Here is a 20138-nt window from a genome sequence, read left to right as displayed (position 1 = left end):
GGTGAAAAGACAAAACCAGGTTGAGAGACGGAGGGTCACCGGTCAGCAGTGGTCACACTATCAGTTCGGCGCGTTTGTTTGTTTTCCTGAAAGACTCCATGTGGATCTGGGGACACGGAGAGAAAGATGGACTCGACACAATAGTGGCTTTCAGGGCTGTGATGTGTCTCGTATAAAACTTGACAAGCATGTGGAAAACCGCGCTGATGTGGCATTTGAGCGCCTAAGGAGCCACATGAGCTCAGAAATTGGGGAATTCTCTAAAAATAACAGAGCTGTTGGGTTCACTCCACACTTCCTCTGCTCGCAACACTGGAAGAAAGACATCACAGTCGGAAAATCCACACGGGCCCCCGGAAAGGTAGCTTTTCATGGAGGACGTATCTTATGACAGGGGGACCCCGATGTCTCTGCTCCCCTGCAACTTAAAAGTTCAGGCCGATGCACATCTGGCATTTCCTGTCTCCTCTGCCTGGATCGGCAGGAGAGGAAATCCAGGAAAAGTACAATGACGGACACACCTCCACGTGAAACTATAACAACGTGTGGATCGACCGTCCTGAAGGTGCTTCAATGTTTCCAGCGCTCACTAAAAGCTTTCAGGTGGTTGGAGGTTCTACAGAAGTGTGGTGGTCAGAATAGACAACAATGATGAATGATTTGCAGGAGCAGACGCTGCATCCCTTCGAGCTGACAAACTCTTTCCGCTCCTGCTGATGCCACGGCCGTGTGGAAACTGAACCTTCCTGGTGTGTGCGAGCGCCCGGAGGCAGGATGGGGTGAAAGAATGATGCCGTATGGTTTTCATAACTCTCACGGTCGCACAACTTTTCTCAACTCCCCCAAACTCCATCCGTCAACCCCTCCACATCTACACACACACACACACACACTAGCCCCCTCTTTTTAAAACACACTTTTTCCTCTACGTAGCAGCATCCCCCCACTTGCCCGATGCACCCTCCCCCCAACTCTCTCTCCTTCTTTTTCTCTCTCTCTCCATCTCCCTCACTCTCTCTCTCTCTCTCTCTCCTGAAGTCGGAAAAAGTAGATCGGCAGAGGCGAGAAGTCGCCGGCAGCATCAGATACAGCAGAAGAGTCACTGAGTCGTCGATGGAAATTTAATTTCGATTCAAGGAGTTTAAGGCTTTCTACGGTGTTCCCTGGACGCGAGGACGCACCTGAGAGGTCTATGGGTCTCTTGAACTGCTCCCACTGCCCTGTTTGCCAATGAATGGGTTTTTTTCCTGAAGGTCAACTCTTTCATTGAGGACGTCTGACTAAACTGCTGAAGCATCAGTTGGATAAAGGATTATCGACTGGACTTACAGAACCACTGCAGGAGTCTCTTCTGGATCAGTCGTTTTTTACTTCACGTGGACTGTCACAGTTGAATGTCAGCCAGGTTCTAGTCTCATGCCTTGCCCGAGGACGAAGATCACCAGGAGTAGCAGCAGCATGAGTTTCTTGTGTGTCATCTGGTTGCTGGCCGTCTGTCTGGCAACTGGGGGTCAAGGCCAAGGGCAACCGGACCCTGACGTGCAGCCGGTGACTTCGTTCCAGCTGGAGGAGAAAGACGTCAGCTGCCATCCAGAAGGATGCTACGCCGTGTTCCTCCAGAGGAGAACCTTCAGGGAGGCGGGGCGGAGCTGCAGGGAGCGAGGGGGTACCTTGGCGACCATGCACGATGACGAGAAAGCAGGAGTCATCAACGATCTTCTATCGGGAGTGTCATCGCAGGGGACCAAGACTCGCTTCCGTCTGTGGATCGGGCTCCACAGGCCCCCACGCCAGTGCTCGGCGACTCGACCCCTCAGAGGATTCGTCTGGGTCACAGGCAATTACTCTTTTTTGACTTAACTCCACCTCTATTCAACACACCTGTCCTTCCTGGTCCTTCAGGCGAGGAAATGTGTTCACCAGACTAATGATAAAAGACCGTTCTTATCCAAACACGAAAACCTACCTCAATGCCCTGTTTCCTCCATTATGGCATCTTCGCCCTGAAGTCTCTCAGAGGTCTAGACAGGCTGAGTGGTTCTTACATTAACCGCTTTTGTTATTCCAGACACAGAGGCCGTCACATTAAACCCCCTGTTGACCTTCGCTGCTGCTCCCGGTTCTGGCCCCAAGTTAGACATGACACAATTGCAGTCTGCTAAAAACCAGATGATTTTCTTTTATGACTCGGGTTTTGCTTACACACACTAAATTGTCTCCAGGATTCTGAAATCAGGCACGAGGAGGGGAGGCGATGCTACTTCAACGGGGATCTGGAACAAATTAGTGGCTTATTACTTTAAGATGTGTAACTACGAGTTGAAATATTATCCCAAAAATAGCACAGCAGGAATCATCCCAATGCTAGCATGGAAACCGCTTAAAGCTATGTTGCCTTTTCTTCAGAAAAGTATGCACAAGGTTTTCCAATGTCCACCTCCGCAAGTTGACTCTGGAGCTGATCCCAGTGCGACCTTTAATCTGAAGGATTCTGAAGGATCATAGGAGGAAATCTCAACACGCACTAGAGACCCTCTTGGGGCAGAAAATCTTCTAGAACTTGCTCGAACACACAGTAGGAGGTGAAGAAGTTGCAGTTTGCACCTCAGCTCTCCCTCCACCTCAGGGCGGGACAAATCCTTCAAAGGATCCATGGAATCAGATGGTCACCTGCAACAAGACTTAAATTCAACCTTTTGTTTCTTGCTAATCTCGTTGAAATCCATTCAGTTATTTTCACAGATTGACAAACACATGATCTTCTGGTGGCAGTTACAGTAACAACTGAAACACTTTATATTACAAATTTGATTTGACGACGAATGTTTAAAATAATTGATCAACATCACCTGTATATGAAGCCAGTTCACTTTTTGCTCTTATTTCGTAGAAAGAATTGACGCGTTGTACTAACATCCTATTTGTGGCCAACAGGAGATCACGATGGAAAACACCACAACTGGCTGCGCGAGGAATCTGCCGGAGCTTGTGCGGCCCCCCGCTGTGTGGCCGTCGTCGTCCAGTCCGAGTCCACCACGAGCGACAACTTTAAGTGGCTGGACGGCTCCTGTGGTTTGGCGCTGGACGGTTACGTGTGTCAGTTCAACTACAAAGGAATGTGTGAACCCCTGAAGGACGAAGGTGAAGGTCCGGTTGTTTACACCACGGCCTTCCACCTGGTGAGCACGGTGCTGACCCACGTGCCGTACGGGTCGGTGGCCGAGCTCCGGTGTCCGGCGGATGGTGCCGACCCCTCCGCTGAGACCGAAGAGACCATTCTTTGCATCGAGAGAGACGACGAGACGGTCGGCTGGTCCCGGGACGCCCCCTACTGTTCGGCTGACGGCGGGACGAAAGCGGAGGATTGGTGCGGCGACGATCACGGGTGCGAGCACTTTTGCCAGAGCACCGACTCCGACTACTACTGTTACTGCTCCGAAGGATTCACGCTAGACGAGGACGGCTATGGGTGCAAGCCGGACCCTTTGAGCGAAACGGACGCTCCCATGTTGTCCTCCGACTCCGCCGGCCCCACCGAGGCCACCCACGTCAAAGAAGTTTGCCTGAGCATGGGTTGCGAGTACGACTGCGTGGAAACGGCTCGAGGGCTTCGCTGCACGTGCCCTCACGGCTACCAGATGGCCAGAGACGGTCGCAATTGTTTAGACGTTGACGAATGCCAGCAAGACCCCTGTCCACAGGTGTGCGTCAACATTCCAGGCACCTTCCACTGCACCTGCCACTCGGGGTTCCAGCCCGACGACGACGGCGAGTGCGTGGACGTCGACGAGTGCCTGGACGAGGGAAGCTGCGACGGCACATGTGAAAACACGGTCGGATCGTTCAAGTGTTTGTGTAACCACGGCTACGTGCCTGGCACCGACGGAGAGTGTGTGGACGTGGACGAGTGTGTGGGGGAGTCGCCGTGTCAGCAGCAGTGTCTGAACTTCATGGGGGGGTACCAGTGTTACTGCGACCAGGGCTATGACATGCAGCCCGACGGACTGACCTGCGAGCCCTCGCCTGAGGATGGAGAGTATTCAACGCTCACACCCGAGCCCAGTGATCCCGTGCAAATACTGGACCTGGATGCCGATCATGTGAAATCCTGGTCCGGGTCATTCACTCCAAACCCCAATTTCGAGTCCGACGGCAACTTTGACACTCAGTGGTTGACGGAAGCCCCCAAGAGACACACCCCTGATGTCCACCATGGATCTGAAAACCACCTCAACCAATGGGACCCTCTAGCGCCGAAGCGCTACCAAACGGTTCCACCTCCCACACAAAAAGGCAAAGACAACGAAATCGACCACGAAGCCGAAGCGAAGGCCAAAGTCACAGAAGTCGACGTCCCTAAAGGGGGCGCCTCGGGTGACGCGAAGGACACGGGGTCGAAGACTCACGGCGACGTGAGCCACGTCTCAGAAGTGGGCGGTTCAGCGGACACGGGTGAGCGTAGGAGCGACAAGAGCTGGCTGTTGGTGGCCCTGCTGGTGCCGCTGTGCGTGTTCCTGGTGGTGATGCTGGCCCTCGGGATCGTCTACTGCACCAGCTGCGCCGTCGACAAGAGCCTGAGCTTCTCAAACTGCCACCGCTGGATCCTCCCCACGACGCCTCCCAACACGGGCGATGGAAAAACCCCGGCTTGAACCCAGAAATATACAAACACAGATGTTGAACGTCTCTGCTCACGTGTCCATGTGCAGAGTCACCTTTTCTACTGTACATAGAGTCCCTGACAGCAAGTGTCCATCTTTACACGCCTGTACATAATTCACTCCACATGTTTTCTACTTCAATAAAAGGATGAACTCAGCAGCGCGTCTGTCGTCCATCGTAAGCACTTGTCAGAAGTAACCAGGTGTGGAGAGAGATGTTGAAGCTGCTGGATCATGAGGAGGATTTAAAATACCAGAGAAATAAACAACTGTAAAGACAGTTTTTAATACTCTTAGGAATCTTTCTGGGCGAGACATTTGGCTCTGTTTGATTGTTGAATAACACTTATCAGTATCACATGACAACACAAAATAATCAAAGATGAATATAATAAATCAACAGTAGCACAGTTCACAGTATTGATCACTGAGTTAAATGATAAATAGTAAATAACGGATCGATTAATTCATCAATTGAGGTACAAAATATACAGAAAACTCTGGACTCTTTCGTCCAGTAATGACGTGAATCACGACTTCAGGAAACGATTAGCTTTGGTTCCATCTAGTGGTCAAACATTTTTTAAACACCCAAAAAACTTTTTATGATGAATAAATAAATTGGGGGAAAAAACGAACCACAAAAAAAATAAATAAACTGGGGGGAGAAATAATGAAAACAAAAGCTAAAATAATAATAATAATATATGCAATAAAAAAACAACCAGAAACACCCACATACAAAATATATGGAACAATAAAATACAAAATGAACTTGAACAAAATGTATTATTATTATTAACGAACGTATGAACAAGGACACAAAGAAATAAACTAGGAGAAAAAATAGATAAACTGGAATAAACAAGATGAACTGGAATAAAAACCCCTGAAAGAAATACCTGGAACAAATTCAATATATATATATATATAAACAGTAACAAAAATAATCAGAAAAAATGAAACCGAAAAAAAAAAGTCGAAAAACAAATGAAAACTATGAAAATAATCAATAACTTGAAGCAATATTATCAATAAGTTATTTCTCCAAACCTAATTTACAATAATCAACAGGTATTTTAATAGGATCAATAATAGTTGATAATATTAACTGCTCAAATCTTCTAATATTCCCGTGTAAAAAGAAGTCCACGCTGCATTTCTGCGGTCCTCCGCCAGGGGGCGTATGGTGCGCCAGCCTGGCGGGGCTGGGATCAGGAGGCTGCTGGGAAAAGATGGCAGCTTCCTTTTGTTGGTGTCACTTCGCTGAGCTCGGGACCGGATTCTAGCGTCGACTCTGCGCGGTTTAGGCTCGAGTTGGAGCAGAAAGTCACCTGAGATCATGGAGCAGAGCAGCAGCAGCGACAGCTTGAAAGTCTCGTCGTCACGACAAAGTGTCGATTCATTGTCCAGGTACTGACCAAATCTTCAGTCTCGGTACGAGTTTACGAACTGTTTATCGTTAATGTTTTGTCAGTTCATGGAACTTTTAACCAACGTTCGTTTGGTCATGTTTGAAATAATCCGCCGCTAATCCGGTTTAAACTGGTCAAGTTGACGGACGTCACTTGTTGTATCGATTTTTAACGCAAACGTTAACTCGGTTTTATCACTGAATCTGAAGCATCGAAACAACTTTGCCTTTGATTTTGAAGAAAAATGGGCCATTTCTAGAACCGTAGATTCTTTCCAACGAAAAAGTGAACATTCTACATTTAAAAAATAAAGTAAATGAAAAAAATATTCAGTGGAAACGATTTATTATGAAAGAATTCAATGTCAGTATGTTTTGTAATAAAAAACAAACAGAAAAAGAATAATTTAAATAAATAAATTCAGTGTTAACATCCGGGCAGCCGAGGAAAAGCAATCGATCCCTGCTGTCACACGAGTGATGGTTGCCATGACGCCCTCCTGCTCCGGTACTTTTACGTGACAGCGTTTGCTTCTCATTGGTCGATATTCATTTCTGAATTTATTTAAACGTAGTTTACGTCGAAATCTTTTAACGTTGAATTTAACGTTAAGTTCAGTGAAGTTTAAATCCACGTTCGACATCCGATGAACTTTCTCAACGCCGTCTTCTGCTCGCCAGCGCCTCCACCTCGCGCTCCGAGCGCTCGGCGCCGACCAAGACGCCGTCGGCCGCGTCCTCGGACTCCGTCGCCACGTCGGGCGACTTTTCTCCGGAGATCCGGGTTCGTCACGGCGGTCTGGGGTTAGTTTTTCGGAGCCAGAATGACTCTGATCTTCATTTCTCCGCAGGTCAAACCCAAGATCCAGACAAAGGTAATGGATCGCCGTGCGATCGTTGACTCTTCTTCAGGTGTTAGCGAGTGGGTTTGTTTTCAGGCGCTCAGGGAGTCCGACAAAGAGGAACCGCAGCTGCTTCCCAACGAGACGGTGCAGGACAAAGGTCGGTTCCTCTTTCTACCAGCTGGGCCGAAACATTACGACCACACAAAACTATATGTTCAGTGAAAACATAGAAACTCAAGTGGATATCACATGTATAATAAAACTATAATACAACTATAATAATGAATCAAATGTAGATATAAATGTTTATAATGATGTAAAACAAACATGTTATTACACTTTATTATCATTGTTGATATTTGAAACTGTTGAAATTATAGAAGTTCAAAGTAATGAATATAAAACTGATGTATTTAGAAAACAAATCTAAAAAAAATTAAATTCAAGACTAAGTAGTTATTTTATACATAAAACATATAAATGAACAAACGTTCATTCAGTTCTCAAGTCTAAAGAAACGATTTGTTGACTATCAGATATATAAGTAAATGATAAGTAATCAAGTAAAAGTAAAAAAGTAAAAAAAAGTAAGTGTCAGAAATATCCAAAAAATACAGATATCGCGATATTGCCACGTGTCATATACATCGAAAACATGTGATAATTTAGTTATTTTATTGTATAAATCAATCATTTCTTAAATACACACTTTGACCAATCAGTGTCACGTTCTGTAAAGTTGTCAATTTGTACTTCTATGTCTTGTTGTTGTTTACGTCTCCGTCCGTCTGTGAACTGTGCAGCTTGTTAGGCTCGGTTGCTATGGCGACGCGTCTTGGCTCAGTATATCCAGTGAAGTAATACTAACTTATGATCTAGTCAAACACTAGTGATCCATTGAAGTAATACTAACTTATGATCTAGTCAAACACTAGTGATCCAGTGAAGTAATACTAACTTATGATCTAGTCAAACACTAGTGATCCAGTGAAGTAATACTAACTTATGATCTAGTCAAACACTAGTGATCCAGTGAAGTAATACTAACTTATGATCTAGTCAAACACTAGTGATACAGTGAAGTAATACTAACTTATGATCTAGTCAAACACTAGTGATCCAGTGAAGTAATACTAACTTATGATCTAGTCAAACACTAGTGATCCAGTGAAGTAATACTAACTTATGATCTAGTCAAACACTAGTGATCCAGTGAAGTAATACTAACTTATGATCTAGTCAAACACTAGTGATCCAGTGAAGTAATACTAACTTATGATCTAGTCAAACACTAGTGATCCAGTGAAGTAATATTAACTTATGATCTAGTCAAACACTAGTGATCCAGTGAAGTAATACTAACTTATGATCTAGTCAAACACTAGTGATCCAGTGAAGTAATACTAACTTCTGATCTAGTCAAACACTAGTGATCCAGTGAAGTAATACTAACTTCTGATCCAGTCAAACACTAGTGATCCAGTGAAGTAATACTAACTTATGATCCAGTCAAACACTAGTGATCCAGTGAAGTAATACTAACTTATGATCTAGTCAAACACTAGTGATCCAGTGAAGTAATACTAACTTGTGATCTAGTCAAACACTAGTGATCCAGTGAAGTAATATTAACTTATGATCTAGTCAAACACTAGTGATCCAGTGAAGTAATACTAACTTGTGATCTAGTCAAACACTAGTGATCCAGTGAAGTAATACTAACTTGTGATCTAGTCAAACACTAGTGATCCAGTGAAGTAATACTAACTTATGATCTAGTCAAACACTAGTGATCCAGTGAAGTAATACTAACTTCTGATCTAGTCAAACACTAGTGATCCAGTGAAGTAATACTAACTTCTGATCCAGTCAAACACTAGTGATCCAGTGAAGTAATACTAACTTATGATCCAGTCAAACACTAGTGATCCAGTGAAGTAATACTAACTTATGATCTAGTCAAACACTAGTGATCCAGTGAAGTAATACTAACTTATGATCTAGTCAAACACTAGTGATCCAGTGAAGTAATACTAACTTATGATCTAGTCAAACACTAGTGATCCAGTGAAGTAATACTAACTTGTGATCTAGTCAAACACTAGTGATCCAGTGAAGTAATACTAACTTGTGATCTAGTCAAACACTAGTGATCCAGTGAAGTAATACTAACTTATGATCTAGTCAAACACTAGTGATCCAGTGAAGTAATACTAACTTATGATCTAGTCAAACACTAGTGATCCAGTGAAGTAATACTAACTTCTGAACTAGTCAAACACTAGTGATCCAGTGAAGTAATACTAACTTATGATCTAGTCAAACACTAGTGATCCAGTGAAGTAATACTAACTTATGATCTAGTCAAACACTAGTGATCCAGTGAAGTAATACTAACTTATGATCTAGTCAAACACTAGTGATCCAGTGAAGTAATACTAACTTATGATCTAGTCAAACACTAGTGATCCAGTGAAGTAATACTAACTTATGATCTAGTCAAACACTTGTGATCCAGTGAAGTAATACTAACTTATGATCTAGTCAAACACTTGTGATCCAGTGAAGTAATACTAACTTATGATCTAGTCAAACACTAGTGATCCAGTGAAGTAATACTAACTTATGATCTAGTCAAACACTAGTGATCCAGTGAAGTAATACTAACTTATGATCTAGTCAAACACTAGTGATCCAGTGAAGTAATACTAACTTATGATCTAGTCAAACACTAGTGATCCAGTGAAGTAATACTAACTTATGATCTAGTCAAACACTAGTGATCCAGTGAAGTAATACTAACTTATGATCTAGTCAAACACTAGTGATCCAGTGAAGTAATACTAACTTATGATCTAGTCAAACACTAGTGATCCAGTCACTCGTCTCTTTCAACCTCCTTTGTTAAAGCAACATATTGTAAGAACTTTTCATCTCGACTCAGTTGTTTTCTCATAAGATGGTGAACAAACAAGTGTATTGTTCTCTCATGTGGTTCCTCCTCCAGGTCTGGACATCACCTACTTCTGTCCGTTCACCGGGGCCTTGAGAGGAGCCGTGACCGTCACCAACTACCGGCTCTTCTTCCGATGCATGGACCGAGTGAGTTGTTGCTCCTCGACCTGCTCGTCGCTCGCGCTTCAATCACCTGTGATTGACAGGAGCCGTCGTTCGTGCTCGACGTGCCGCTCGGCGTCGTGAGTCGCGTGGAGAAGATCGGAAGCGCTTCACACCGAGGAGACGTGTCGTACGGCATCGTCTGCAAGGTGAGTTTTCTTTGGTTTGAAGAAGAAAGAATGTTTGAATAGACACGTTAGATAATGTTTTATTATTATAATCAAACAATTTTCAATTATAATCAAACAATTTTCAACTAGAATCAAACAATTTTCAATAATAATCCAACAATTTTCAACTGTAATCCAAACAATTTTCAACTATAATCAAACAATTTTCAATTATAATCAAACAATTTTCAACTGTAATCAAACAATTTTCAATAATAATCCAACAATTTTCAACTATAATCAAACAATTTTCAATTATAATCAAACAATTTTCAACTGTAATCCAACAATTTTCAATTATAATCAAACGATTTACATCAGAAAACTGGTAGCAGCAAATAAGAAAAACCCCAAAGTGTTGTTTGACACAATTAATTCTCTCGTGTCTCCTGCTCCTCAAATCACGCCTGTCTTCTGTGAAGCTGACAGCAATGCATTGTTGAGATTTTTCATTGACAAAATTATATTGATCAAAGAGAAAATCTTTCCCTCTTTGTTTGGAACCCCTACTGTCTCTGAGCCCCTCTCCTCCTCTTGGTCTTCCTTCACTGCTGTATCTCTGGGTGATATTTCGGCACTAGTGAACAAGATGAAACCCTCCTCTTGCTCAGATGACGTCCTTTCCTGTAGGCTCTTTATCAAAGTATTTGATGTAATTGGCCCCTGGGTTACCAATATGGTGAACCTCTCCCTTTCCACAGGGGTTTTTCCCAATGCATTTAAACATGTCATTGTGGAGCCTCTGCTCAAAAAGCCAGGCTTAGACCCAACTGACCTCAGTAATTTCAGGCCTATTTCTAAGCTCCCTTTCTTGTCCAAGATCTTGGAGAAGGTGGTGTCTGAGCAGCTGTCTTTGTTCCTGGATCAGAGCGACATCCATGAGAAGTTTCAGTCTGGCTTCCGTAAACATCAATCTATGGAGACAGCTTTACTGAAAGTGTCCAGTGACATCATGACGTTCTGGTTCTCTTGGATCTGTCCTCAGCCTTTGACACAGTTGATCACCAGATCCTGCTGAGAAGACTGAGGGATGAAGACTGTCTGGGTCTGTGTTAGAATGGTTCTCATCTTACCTTTCTGGGCGCAGTTTTAGTGTATCTGTCAATCAAATGAGGTCCGAAACGGCAGATCTGATGTGTGGAGTCCCTCATTATTATTGTTTTTGCTGTACTTGATTCTCCTCGGTAAAATCATTCAGAGATTTCCTGATGTTTCTTATCACATTTTTGCTGATGACATCCAGCTCTACTGCTCTGTTGATCCAACTGAGCCCCAGAGGCTGAACTTAGTCAATTGTTTTCTAGAAATCAAACAATGAGTGAAAACACTTTGAAGCTAAATGTGGACAAAACTAAAACTCTGGTGATTGTTGATGATAAGGTTCCAGGGTTGAGTCAGTACTTGTCAAACTGAGCCTGAGAAACCTGGGTGTTGTATTTGATAAAGACATGTCTCTTGTTCAACACTGAAGAAAACTGACCAGAAACTGTTTCCTTCAACTGAGAAAAATCTCTAAACTTAGGAAAATGTTGTCGGAACATGATCTGGATCTTATAATCCATGCGTTTGTTTCTTCTCGTCTGGACTATTGTAACAGTTTGTTTTCATGTCTTAACAAGAAGGATCTTCTCGCCTGCAGTTCATACTAAACTCTGCAGCCAGAATTCTGAGCCGCTCTAGTAGAAGAACTCACATTTCTCCTTCAAACTCTTCACTGGCTGCCAGTTTCTTTCAGGATCAACTTTAAAATTCTGGTTCTTACTTTCAGATCTATTCATGGTCAGACCTTCCATCAGTGATCTGATCCAGACTTACATCCCAGCTCGGGCTCTGAGGTCTGTGGATCAGAATCTACTGATGGTTCCTGAACACGGTTCAGGACCAGAGGAGAGAAATCCTTCCAGACTGTTGCTCCTAAGCTTTGGAACGATCTCTGTGTTTGATGATCTACTGACTCCTTCAAGAAACATCTGTGTTTGATGATCTACTGACTCCTTCAAGAAACATCTGTGTTTGATGATCTACTGACTCCTTCAAGAAACATCTGTGTTTGATGATCTACTGACTCCTTCAAGAAACATCTGTGTTTGATGATCTACTGACTCCTTCAAGAAACATCTGTGTTTGATGATCTACTGACTCCTTCAAGAAACATCTGTGTTTGATGATCTACTGACTCCTTCAAGAAACATCTGTGTTTGATGATCTACTGACTCCTTCAAGAAACATCTGTGTTTGATGATCTACTGACTCCTTCAAGAAACATCTTAAGACGTTTCTATTTCTTCAGGCTTTTCCTTGATTTTCTGGAACTCCTGTTGTGTTATCAGTTTTATCTTGACCTTTAAAGTATATACTTTATTGAATATTGTTTTGATTGTTTAAGCGCTTTGTGACCCTGGTCTGGAAAAGCGCTATATAAATACAAATTACTTACTTACTTACTTTAATCAAACAATTTTCCACTATTTTCAAACAATTTTCGGTGTCATGTGACCTTCTCTTCTTCTTCTCTCCAGGACATGCGTAACCTGAGATTTGCTCACAAACAACTGGACGACTCGCTCAGGAAGTCCATCTTCGAGGCTCTGATGAAACATGCGTTTCCTGTCTCTAACGGTCTGGTGAGTGACATCACTTCCTGTGGTGTTTCCCAAATAAAACCTTTTTTGTTCCTCTCAGCAAATCTTCGCCTTCGAGTACGGACAAGCGTTCCCGGAGAACGGCTGGAAGGTGTTCGACGTCGTGTCGGAGTACAAGCGTCAGGTAGGAGCGCCCCCCGGAGGCAGGAAGGAGGTCTCACGTGGGCTGGTTTTCAGGGGATCCCTAACGAGAGCTGGAGGATCTCCAAGGTCAACGACCACTACGAGTTGTGCGACACGTACCCGTCCACGCTGGCAGTTCCCGTCCACATCCCCGACGAGGAGCTCAGGAGGGTCGCGGCCTTCAGGGCCAAAGGTCGCATCCCTGTGAGTCGACCTTGTCACTAACATTACCGTAACTCTTCTAAAGTTCATCAGAGGAGTTCAGTCGTTGACCCGGAGCTTTGCCCTCATATTACTGCCATTACGGTATCAGGAAGACGTAAACATAGAGCAGATGCACCTGCAGCTGCACGAAGATTTATAGTGAAACTAAAAACATGTTTTTTTAATGAGTTCCCTGAGAGGGAGTGAGACCCAGAATAATTGAGCGTTGAAGGTGTTGAAGGTGTTGAAGGTGCTGAAGGTGCTGAAGGTGCTGAAGGTGCTGAAGGTGCTGTAGGTGTTGTAGGTGCTGAAGGTGCTGAAGGTGTTGAAGGTGCTGAAGGTGCTGTAGGTGTTGTAGGTGTTGTAGGTGTTGTAGGTGTTGTAGGTGTTGTAGGTGCTGAAGGTGTTGAAGCTGTTGAAGGTGTTGTAGTTGTTGAAGGTGTTTTTCTGAAGGTGTTTCTCCGAAGGTGTTGCAGGTGCTGAAGGTGTTGACGGTGTTGCTGAAGGTGTTGACGGTGTTGCTGAAGGTGTTGTAGGTGCTGAAGGTGCTGAAGCTGTTGAAGGTGTTGAAGGTGCTGAAGCTGTTGAGGTGTTGTCGTTGTTGAAGGTATTGAAGGTGTTTCTGAAGATGTTGCAGGTGCTGAAGGTGCTGAAGCTGTTGAGGTGTTGTAGTTGTTGAAGGTATTGAAGGTGTTTCTGAAGGTGTTGCAGGTGCTGAAGGTGTTGAAGGGGTTGAAGGTGTTGCTGAAGGTGCTGAAGGTGTTGTTGAAGGTGTTGAAGGTGTTGCTGAAGGTGCTGAAGGTGTTGAAGGTGCTGAAGGTGTTGATGCTCAGGTGTTGATGTTCAGGTGCTGATGTTCAGGTGCTGATGTTCAGGTGCTGATGTTCAGGTGCTGATGTTCAGGTGTTGATGTTCAGGTGCTGTCGTGGATCCACCCAGAGAGTCAGGCCACCATCACGCGCTGCAGTCAACCCATGGTCGGCGTCAACGGGAAGCGCAGCAAAGAGGACGAGAAGTACCTTCAGGCCGTCATGGACGCCAACGCGCAGTCGCACAAGCTCTTCATCTTCGACGCGAGGCCCAGCGTCAACGCCGCCGCTAACAAGGTCCGACTCTCTCGCTCTGTCCAGAACCGTCTTTTGACCCCTCTGTGACCTCTGACCCCAGATGAAAGGCGGCGGGTACGAGAGCGAAGACGCTTACCAGAACGCCGAGTTGGTGTTCCTGGACATCCACAACATCCACGTGATGAGGGAGTCTCTGAGGAAGCTGAAGGACGTCGTGTACCCCAACATCGAGGACTCCCATTGGCTGTCCAACCTCGAGTCCACTCATTGGCTGGAGCACATCAAGGTGAGTGAGCTCCGCCCACATTAACACTAGAACTAGCATCGTTTATTGACCAGGAAGTGTGTGTTATTGACCAGGAAGTGTTTCTTATTATGAGGAAGTGTTTGTTAAGGACCAGGAAGTATGTGTTATAGACCAGGAATCATGTGTGTTATTAACTAGGAAGTGTGTGTTATTAACTCAGATGTTTGTTATTGACCAGGAAGTGTGTGTTATTAACCAGGAGGTGTGTGCTATTAACCAGGAAGTGTGTGCTATTAACCAGGAAGTGTGTGTTATTAACCAGGAAGTGTTTGTTATTAACTAGGAAGTGTTCGTTATTAACCAGGAAGTGTGTTTTATTAACTAGTAAGTGTTCGATTAACTAGGAAGTGTGTGTTATTGACCAGGAAGTGTGAGTTATTGACTAGGAAGTGTGTTTTATTAACCAGGAAGTGTGTGTTATTAGCTAGGATGTGTGTGTTATTGACCAGGAAGTGTGAGTTATTGACTAGGAAGTGTGTTTTATTAACCAGGAAGTGTGTGTTATTAGCTAGGATGTGTGTGTTATTAACCAGGAGGTGTGTGCTATTAACCAGGAAGTGTGTGTTATTGACCAGGAAGTGTGTGTTATTGACCAGGAAGTTTTGTGTTTTTAACCAGGAAGTGTGTGTTATTAACTAGGAAGTGTGTTTTATTAACTAGTAAGTGTTCGATTAACTAGGAAGTGTTTTATTAACTAGTAAGTGTTCGACTAACCAGGAAGTGTGTTTTATTAACTAGTAAGTGTTCGATTAACTAGGAAGTGTGTGTTATTAACCAGGAAGTGTGTGTTATTAACTAGGAAGTGTGTGTTAATGACCAGAAAGTGTGTTTTATTAACCAAGAAGTGTGTGTTATTGACCAGGAAGTGTGTGTTATTGACCAGGAAGTGTGTGTTATTGACCAGGAAGTGTGTGTAATTGACCAGAAAGTGTGTTTAATTGACTAGGAAGTGTGTGTTATGACCATGAAGTGTGTGTGTGCAGCTGATTCTAGCTGGAGCTCTGAGGATCGCTGACAAGGTGGAGTCTGGGAAGACCTCAGTGGTGGTCCACTGCAGCGACGGCTGGGACCGCACGGCTCAGCTCACCTCTCTGGCCATGCTGATGCTGGACAGCTACTTCAGGACCATCCGGGGCTTCCAGGTGCTGCTGGAGAAGGAGTGGCTGAGCTTCGGTCATCGCTTCCAGCTGGTGAGACTCTCTCTTCCGGAGGTCAAACGTTCTTCTGGAGGTCAAACGTTCTTCTGGAGGTCAAACGCTAACTGATGGTTCTGTGATGGCAGCGCATCGGTCACGGAGACAAGAACCACACGGACGCAGACCGCTCCCCCGTCTTCATCCAGTTCATCGACTGCGTCTGGCAACTGACCCGACAGGTGTGAGGCTCTAATGAAGAAGATGATGATGATGATGATGAAGATGATGAGGATGTTGAAGATGAAGATGAAGATAATGATGATGATGATGACTAAGATGATGATGAGAATGAAGATGAAGATGGTGATGAAGATGAAGATGAAGATGAAGATGAAGATGTGATGAAGATGAAGATGGTGATGAAGATGAAGAGGATGAGGATGAGGATGATGATGGTGATGGAGGTGAAGATGGTGATGAAGATGATGATGGTGATGATGATGATGATGGTGATGATGAAGATGATGGTGATGAAGATGATGAGGATTATGAAGATGATTATGATGAATATGATGAGGATGTTGAAGATGATGGTGATGAAGATGATGAAGATGAAGATAATGATGATGATGATGACTAAGATGATGATGAGAATGAAGATGAAGATGAAGATGAAGATGAAGATGATGATGATGGTGATGGAGGTGAAGATAATGATGAAGATGATGATGGTGATGGAGGTGAAGATAATGATGAAGATGATGATGGTGATGGAGGTGAAGATAATGATGAAGATGATGATGATGATGAGGATGAAGATGGTGATGGTGATGGTGATGAAGATGATGAGTATGATGATGATGAAGATGGTGATGAAGATGATGAGGATGATGATGGTGATGAAGGTGAAGATAATGATGAAGAGGATGAGGATGGTGATGAGGATGAAGATGATGATGAGGATGAAGATGGTGATAAAGATGAAGATGAAGACGATGATGATCTAAATCTTCTTCTTCAGTTTCCTGCAGCGTTCGAGTTCAACGAGTACTTCCTGGTGACGATCCTGGATCATCTCTACAGCTGCTTGTTCGGAACCTTCTTGTGCAACAGTGAACAACAGAGGCTGAAGGAGGTGAGTCGGACTCGCTCTCACAGGAGTGCTTTGTGGGAGCTGTAGTCATCATGAGTAACGTAGCTTTACTGGGAAATTATTTATTGTTTAGAGAGAAAATGTGTAAAAAGTATAAAAATATTTTACCCAAAGTTAAAGATTTTTTAATACTTTTTCACTACTTATTTTTTTTAATGAAACTTTTCAACTCACTGGATGATGTCATTCAAACAAGGTTAATAAATAAATGGTAAATAAACAAATAAAACAAATTCTCATCATTTATCAGTACTTTATAATGGTTAATAAGTTAGTACTTTATAATGGTAATAAGTTAGTACTTTATAATGGTCAATAAGTTAGTACTTTATAATGGTTAATAAGTTAGTACTTTATAATGGTTAATTAGTTAGTACTTTATAATGGTTAATAACTTAGTACTTTATAGTGGTTAATAAGTTAGTACTTTATAATGGTTAATAAGTTAGTACTTTATAATGGTTAATAAGTTAGTACTTTATAATGGTTAATAAGTTAGTACTTTATAATGGTTAATTAGTTAGTACTTTATAATGGTTAATAAGTTAGTACTTTATAGTGGTTAATAAGTTAGTACTTTATAATGGTTAATAAGTTAGTACTTTATAGTGGTTAATAAGTTAGTACTTTATAATGGTTAATAAGTTAGTACTTTATAGTGGTTAATAAGTTGGTACTTTATAGTGGTTAATAAGTTAGTACTTTATAGTGGTTAATAAGTTGGTACTTTATAATGGTTAATAAGTTGGTACTTTATTGTGGTTAATAAGTTAGTACTTTATAGTGGTTAATAAGTTGGTACTTTATAGTGGTTAATAAGTTAGTACTTTATAGTGGTTAATAAGTTAGTACTTTATAATGGTTAATAAGTTGGTACTTTATTGTGGTTAATAAGTTAGTACTTTATAATGGTTAATAAGCAGTTAATTGTCTGTAAATACATGTGTAAATAGATAGATTTTTTAATTTACTTTATTAAGTACTTCATTCATCGTTAATATTTGCTCCTCATTCTAAAGTCTCATCCAATCAGAAGTGATTCTCTTGCTTCCTCTTCCAGGAAGTCCCTAAAAGGACGTCGTCGCTGTGGTCGTACGTCAACAGTCAGATGGACGACTTCACGAATCCTCTCTACGTCAACTTCTCCAACCACGTGCTCTTCCCCGTCGTCAGCCTGCGCCACCTGGAGCTGTGGGTGGGGTACTACATCCGCTGGAACCCCCGGATGAGACCTCAGGTACTGGTCCCGTGAGCGCCTGTCTTATGGTGTCCTAAGAACGTGCTGGTCTTCCACAGGAGCCGGTCCACCAGCGCTACAAGGAGCTCCTGGCCAAGAGGGCCGAGCTGCAGAAGAGGGTGGACGAGCTGCAGCGAGAAGTCTCCAACCGGTCCGCCTCCTCCTCGGAGCGAGCCGGGTCGCCCACCCGCTCCATCACGCCGGTCCAGACCTTCGTCTGACCCGGGGCCTCCATAGACCTTCGTCTGACCCGGGGCCTCCACCTCTGAGGAGGTTCATCGCGGATCCTCGTCGCTCAACCTGCCTTAGAAGTCACTTCGTCATTCCCTTCATGTCTCCTGACGTTACCATGGTAACCGACCACCAGCTTCTTTTGAACCAACTTGAAGTCTTGGTAACGAGTGAGTTCGTCACGCGTCGGAGAGATGATGGACCATAACATTATGACCACCTGCAGCACGAGGCAGCTTGACCTCCACAACTGTCTCCAGAATAATCTTCTAGGTCCACAGGAATCTGTTATAATCTCTTAAATATCGATTAACCTTAAAAACCCAGTATTTCTACTTTTTTATCTTGATTTTCTCTGAAATGTAACTTGAAACTGGTTCGACAAAGTTTTGTTTCTAATCTTTCGTTCTAACCACTTCCACAAACTCATTCCTATTATAATGTGATTTTGATTTGAGTTCATATTATTTATTTCCTCGCTTTAATCTAGAACAACACGATGTTTATGAAACTAACTCTTGTTTTATCTCCACGACCCTTTGAACCCTCGTGCCTTGATTTATGCGACGTTGACGACCGTAAACTCGACTAGAAATTAATAAATAAAAGACTGAACTAGATTAAAGTTTGTGTTTTGTTTTATTTTTCTCTACTTTAATCTTCAATGTTTACTTCAGGCAGACGAGTGATTATTATTATTATTATTATTACCATCAAAACAAGTGATTTAATTCATTAATTTAAAGTAATTCAAGTAAACTTGACGAGACGTAAATTAATCAAAGACTGAACGACAACAAAATGTTTGATTTATTTATTTTATTCTTTTCAATGTTTACTTCGTGGAGACACGTTATCATGACAGGAACTATTTCAAAAGAAAATGCATGATTTGATTTATTAAAAGTAAACTTGACTAAAAATAAAATAAATCAAAGACTGAACGACAACAAAATGTTTGATTTATTTATTTATTTGTTGTTTACTTCAGCTCGACATGTTACACGTTATTGTTGTTATCAATTTATTATACATTTAAAATATAATATATTTCTAAATTAATTTACTTAAAGTTAAATTAACCAGAAAAGAATTAAAGACTGAACAAATGTATTTATTATTGTATTGTTTACTTCAGGAACACGCGTTACATGTTATCATGGTTATCCATTTATTAAACATTTAAACTAAATTAATATATTTACAGTTAAAATCACTCGAAATTAATTAAAGACTGAAAAAAATTATGTATTATTGTATTGTTTACGTCAGGAACACGCGTTACATGTTATCATTGTTATCCATTTATTAAACATTTAAACTAAATGAATATATTTACAGTTAAAATCACTCGAAATTAATTAAAGCCTGAAAAAAAGTATGTATTATTGTATTGTTTACGTCAGGAACACGCGTTACATGTTATCATTGTTATCCATTTATTAAACATTTAAACTAAATTAATATATTTAAAGTAAAATTCACTAGAAATTAATTAAAGACTGAATTATCACGAATCGTTTGTTTATTTTATTTATTATTGTATTGTTTTCGTCAGGAACACTCGTTACACGTTATCATTGTTACCTATTAAACATTTAAACTAAATTAATATATTTTAAGTTAAATTCACTAGAAATTAGTGAAAGACTGAACAAATCGTTTAATTTATTTATTTATTTATTGTTTACTTCAGGAACTCTCGTTACACGTTCTCATTGTGATCCATTTATTATACATTTAAAACACCGATGATTACATTTATTTGTATTAATCAGGCTGAAAAACTAAATGAAATAATAAAAAATGATGCGAACAAACCGAGACGATC

At 42.1% G+C, this 20138-nt stretch overlaps 2 protein-coding genes across 2 annotated transcripts; both read left to right on the top strand.

Annotated features, from left to right (window-relative positions):
• The first annotated feature begins 1068 nt into the window (after window positions 1-1068).
• LOC148065717 (uncharacterized) lies at window positions 1069-4818 on the top strand. The gene is made up of 2 exons (XM_087807212.1): window positions 1069-1837; window positions 2935-4818. The coding sequence occupies exons 1-2, from the start codon at window positions 1417-1419 to the stop codon at window positions 4650-4652; spliced, it is 2139 nt and encodes a 712-aa protein (XP_087663338.1). The 5' UTR covers window positions 1069-1416; the 3' UTR covers window positions 4653-4818.
• Window positions 4819-5878: 1060 nt separating this feature from the next.
• Window positions 5879-18932, top strand: mtmr2 (myotubularin related protein 2). The gene is made up of 16 exons (XM_087807044.1): window positions 5879-6074; window positions 6757-6859; window positions 6927-6950; window positions 7014-7077; window positions 9928-10022; window positions 10082-10186; window positions 12727-12831; window positions 12890-12973; window positions 13027-13176; window positions 14094-14282; window positions 14344-14529; window positions 15534-15740; window positions 15833-15925; window positions 16708-16821; window positions 17900-18076; window positions 18136-18932. The coding sequence occupies exons 1-16, from the start codon at window positions 6004-6006 to the stop codon at window positions 18295-18297; spliced, it is 1929 nt and encodes a 642-aa protein (XP_087663170.1). The 5' UTR covers window positions 5879-6003; the 3' UTR covers window positions 18298-18932.
• Window positions 18933-20138: the final 1206 nt, after the last annotated feature.

This window comes from Callionymus lyra, chromosome 14 (genome assembly GCF_982586985.1).
Source record: "Callionymus lyra chromosome 14, fCalLyr1.hap1.1, whole genome shotgun sequence".
NCBI lineage: Eukaryota > Metazoa > Chordata > Actinopteri > Syngnathiformes > Callionymidae > Callionymus > Callionymus lyra.
This window is presented reverse-complemented; position numbering and strand designations above follow the sequence as displayed.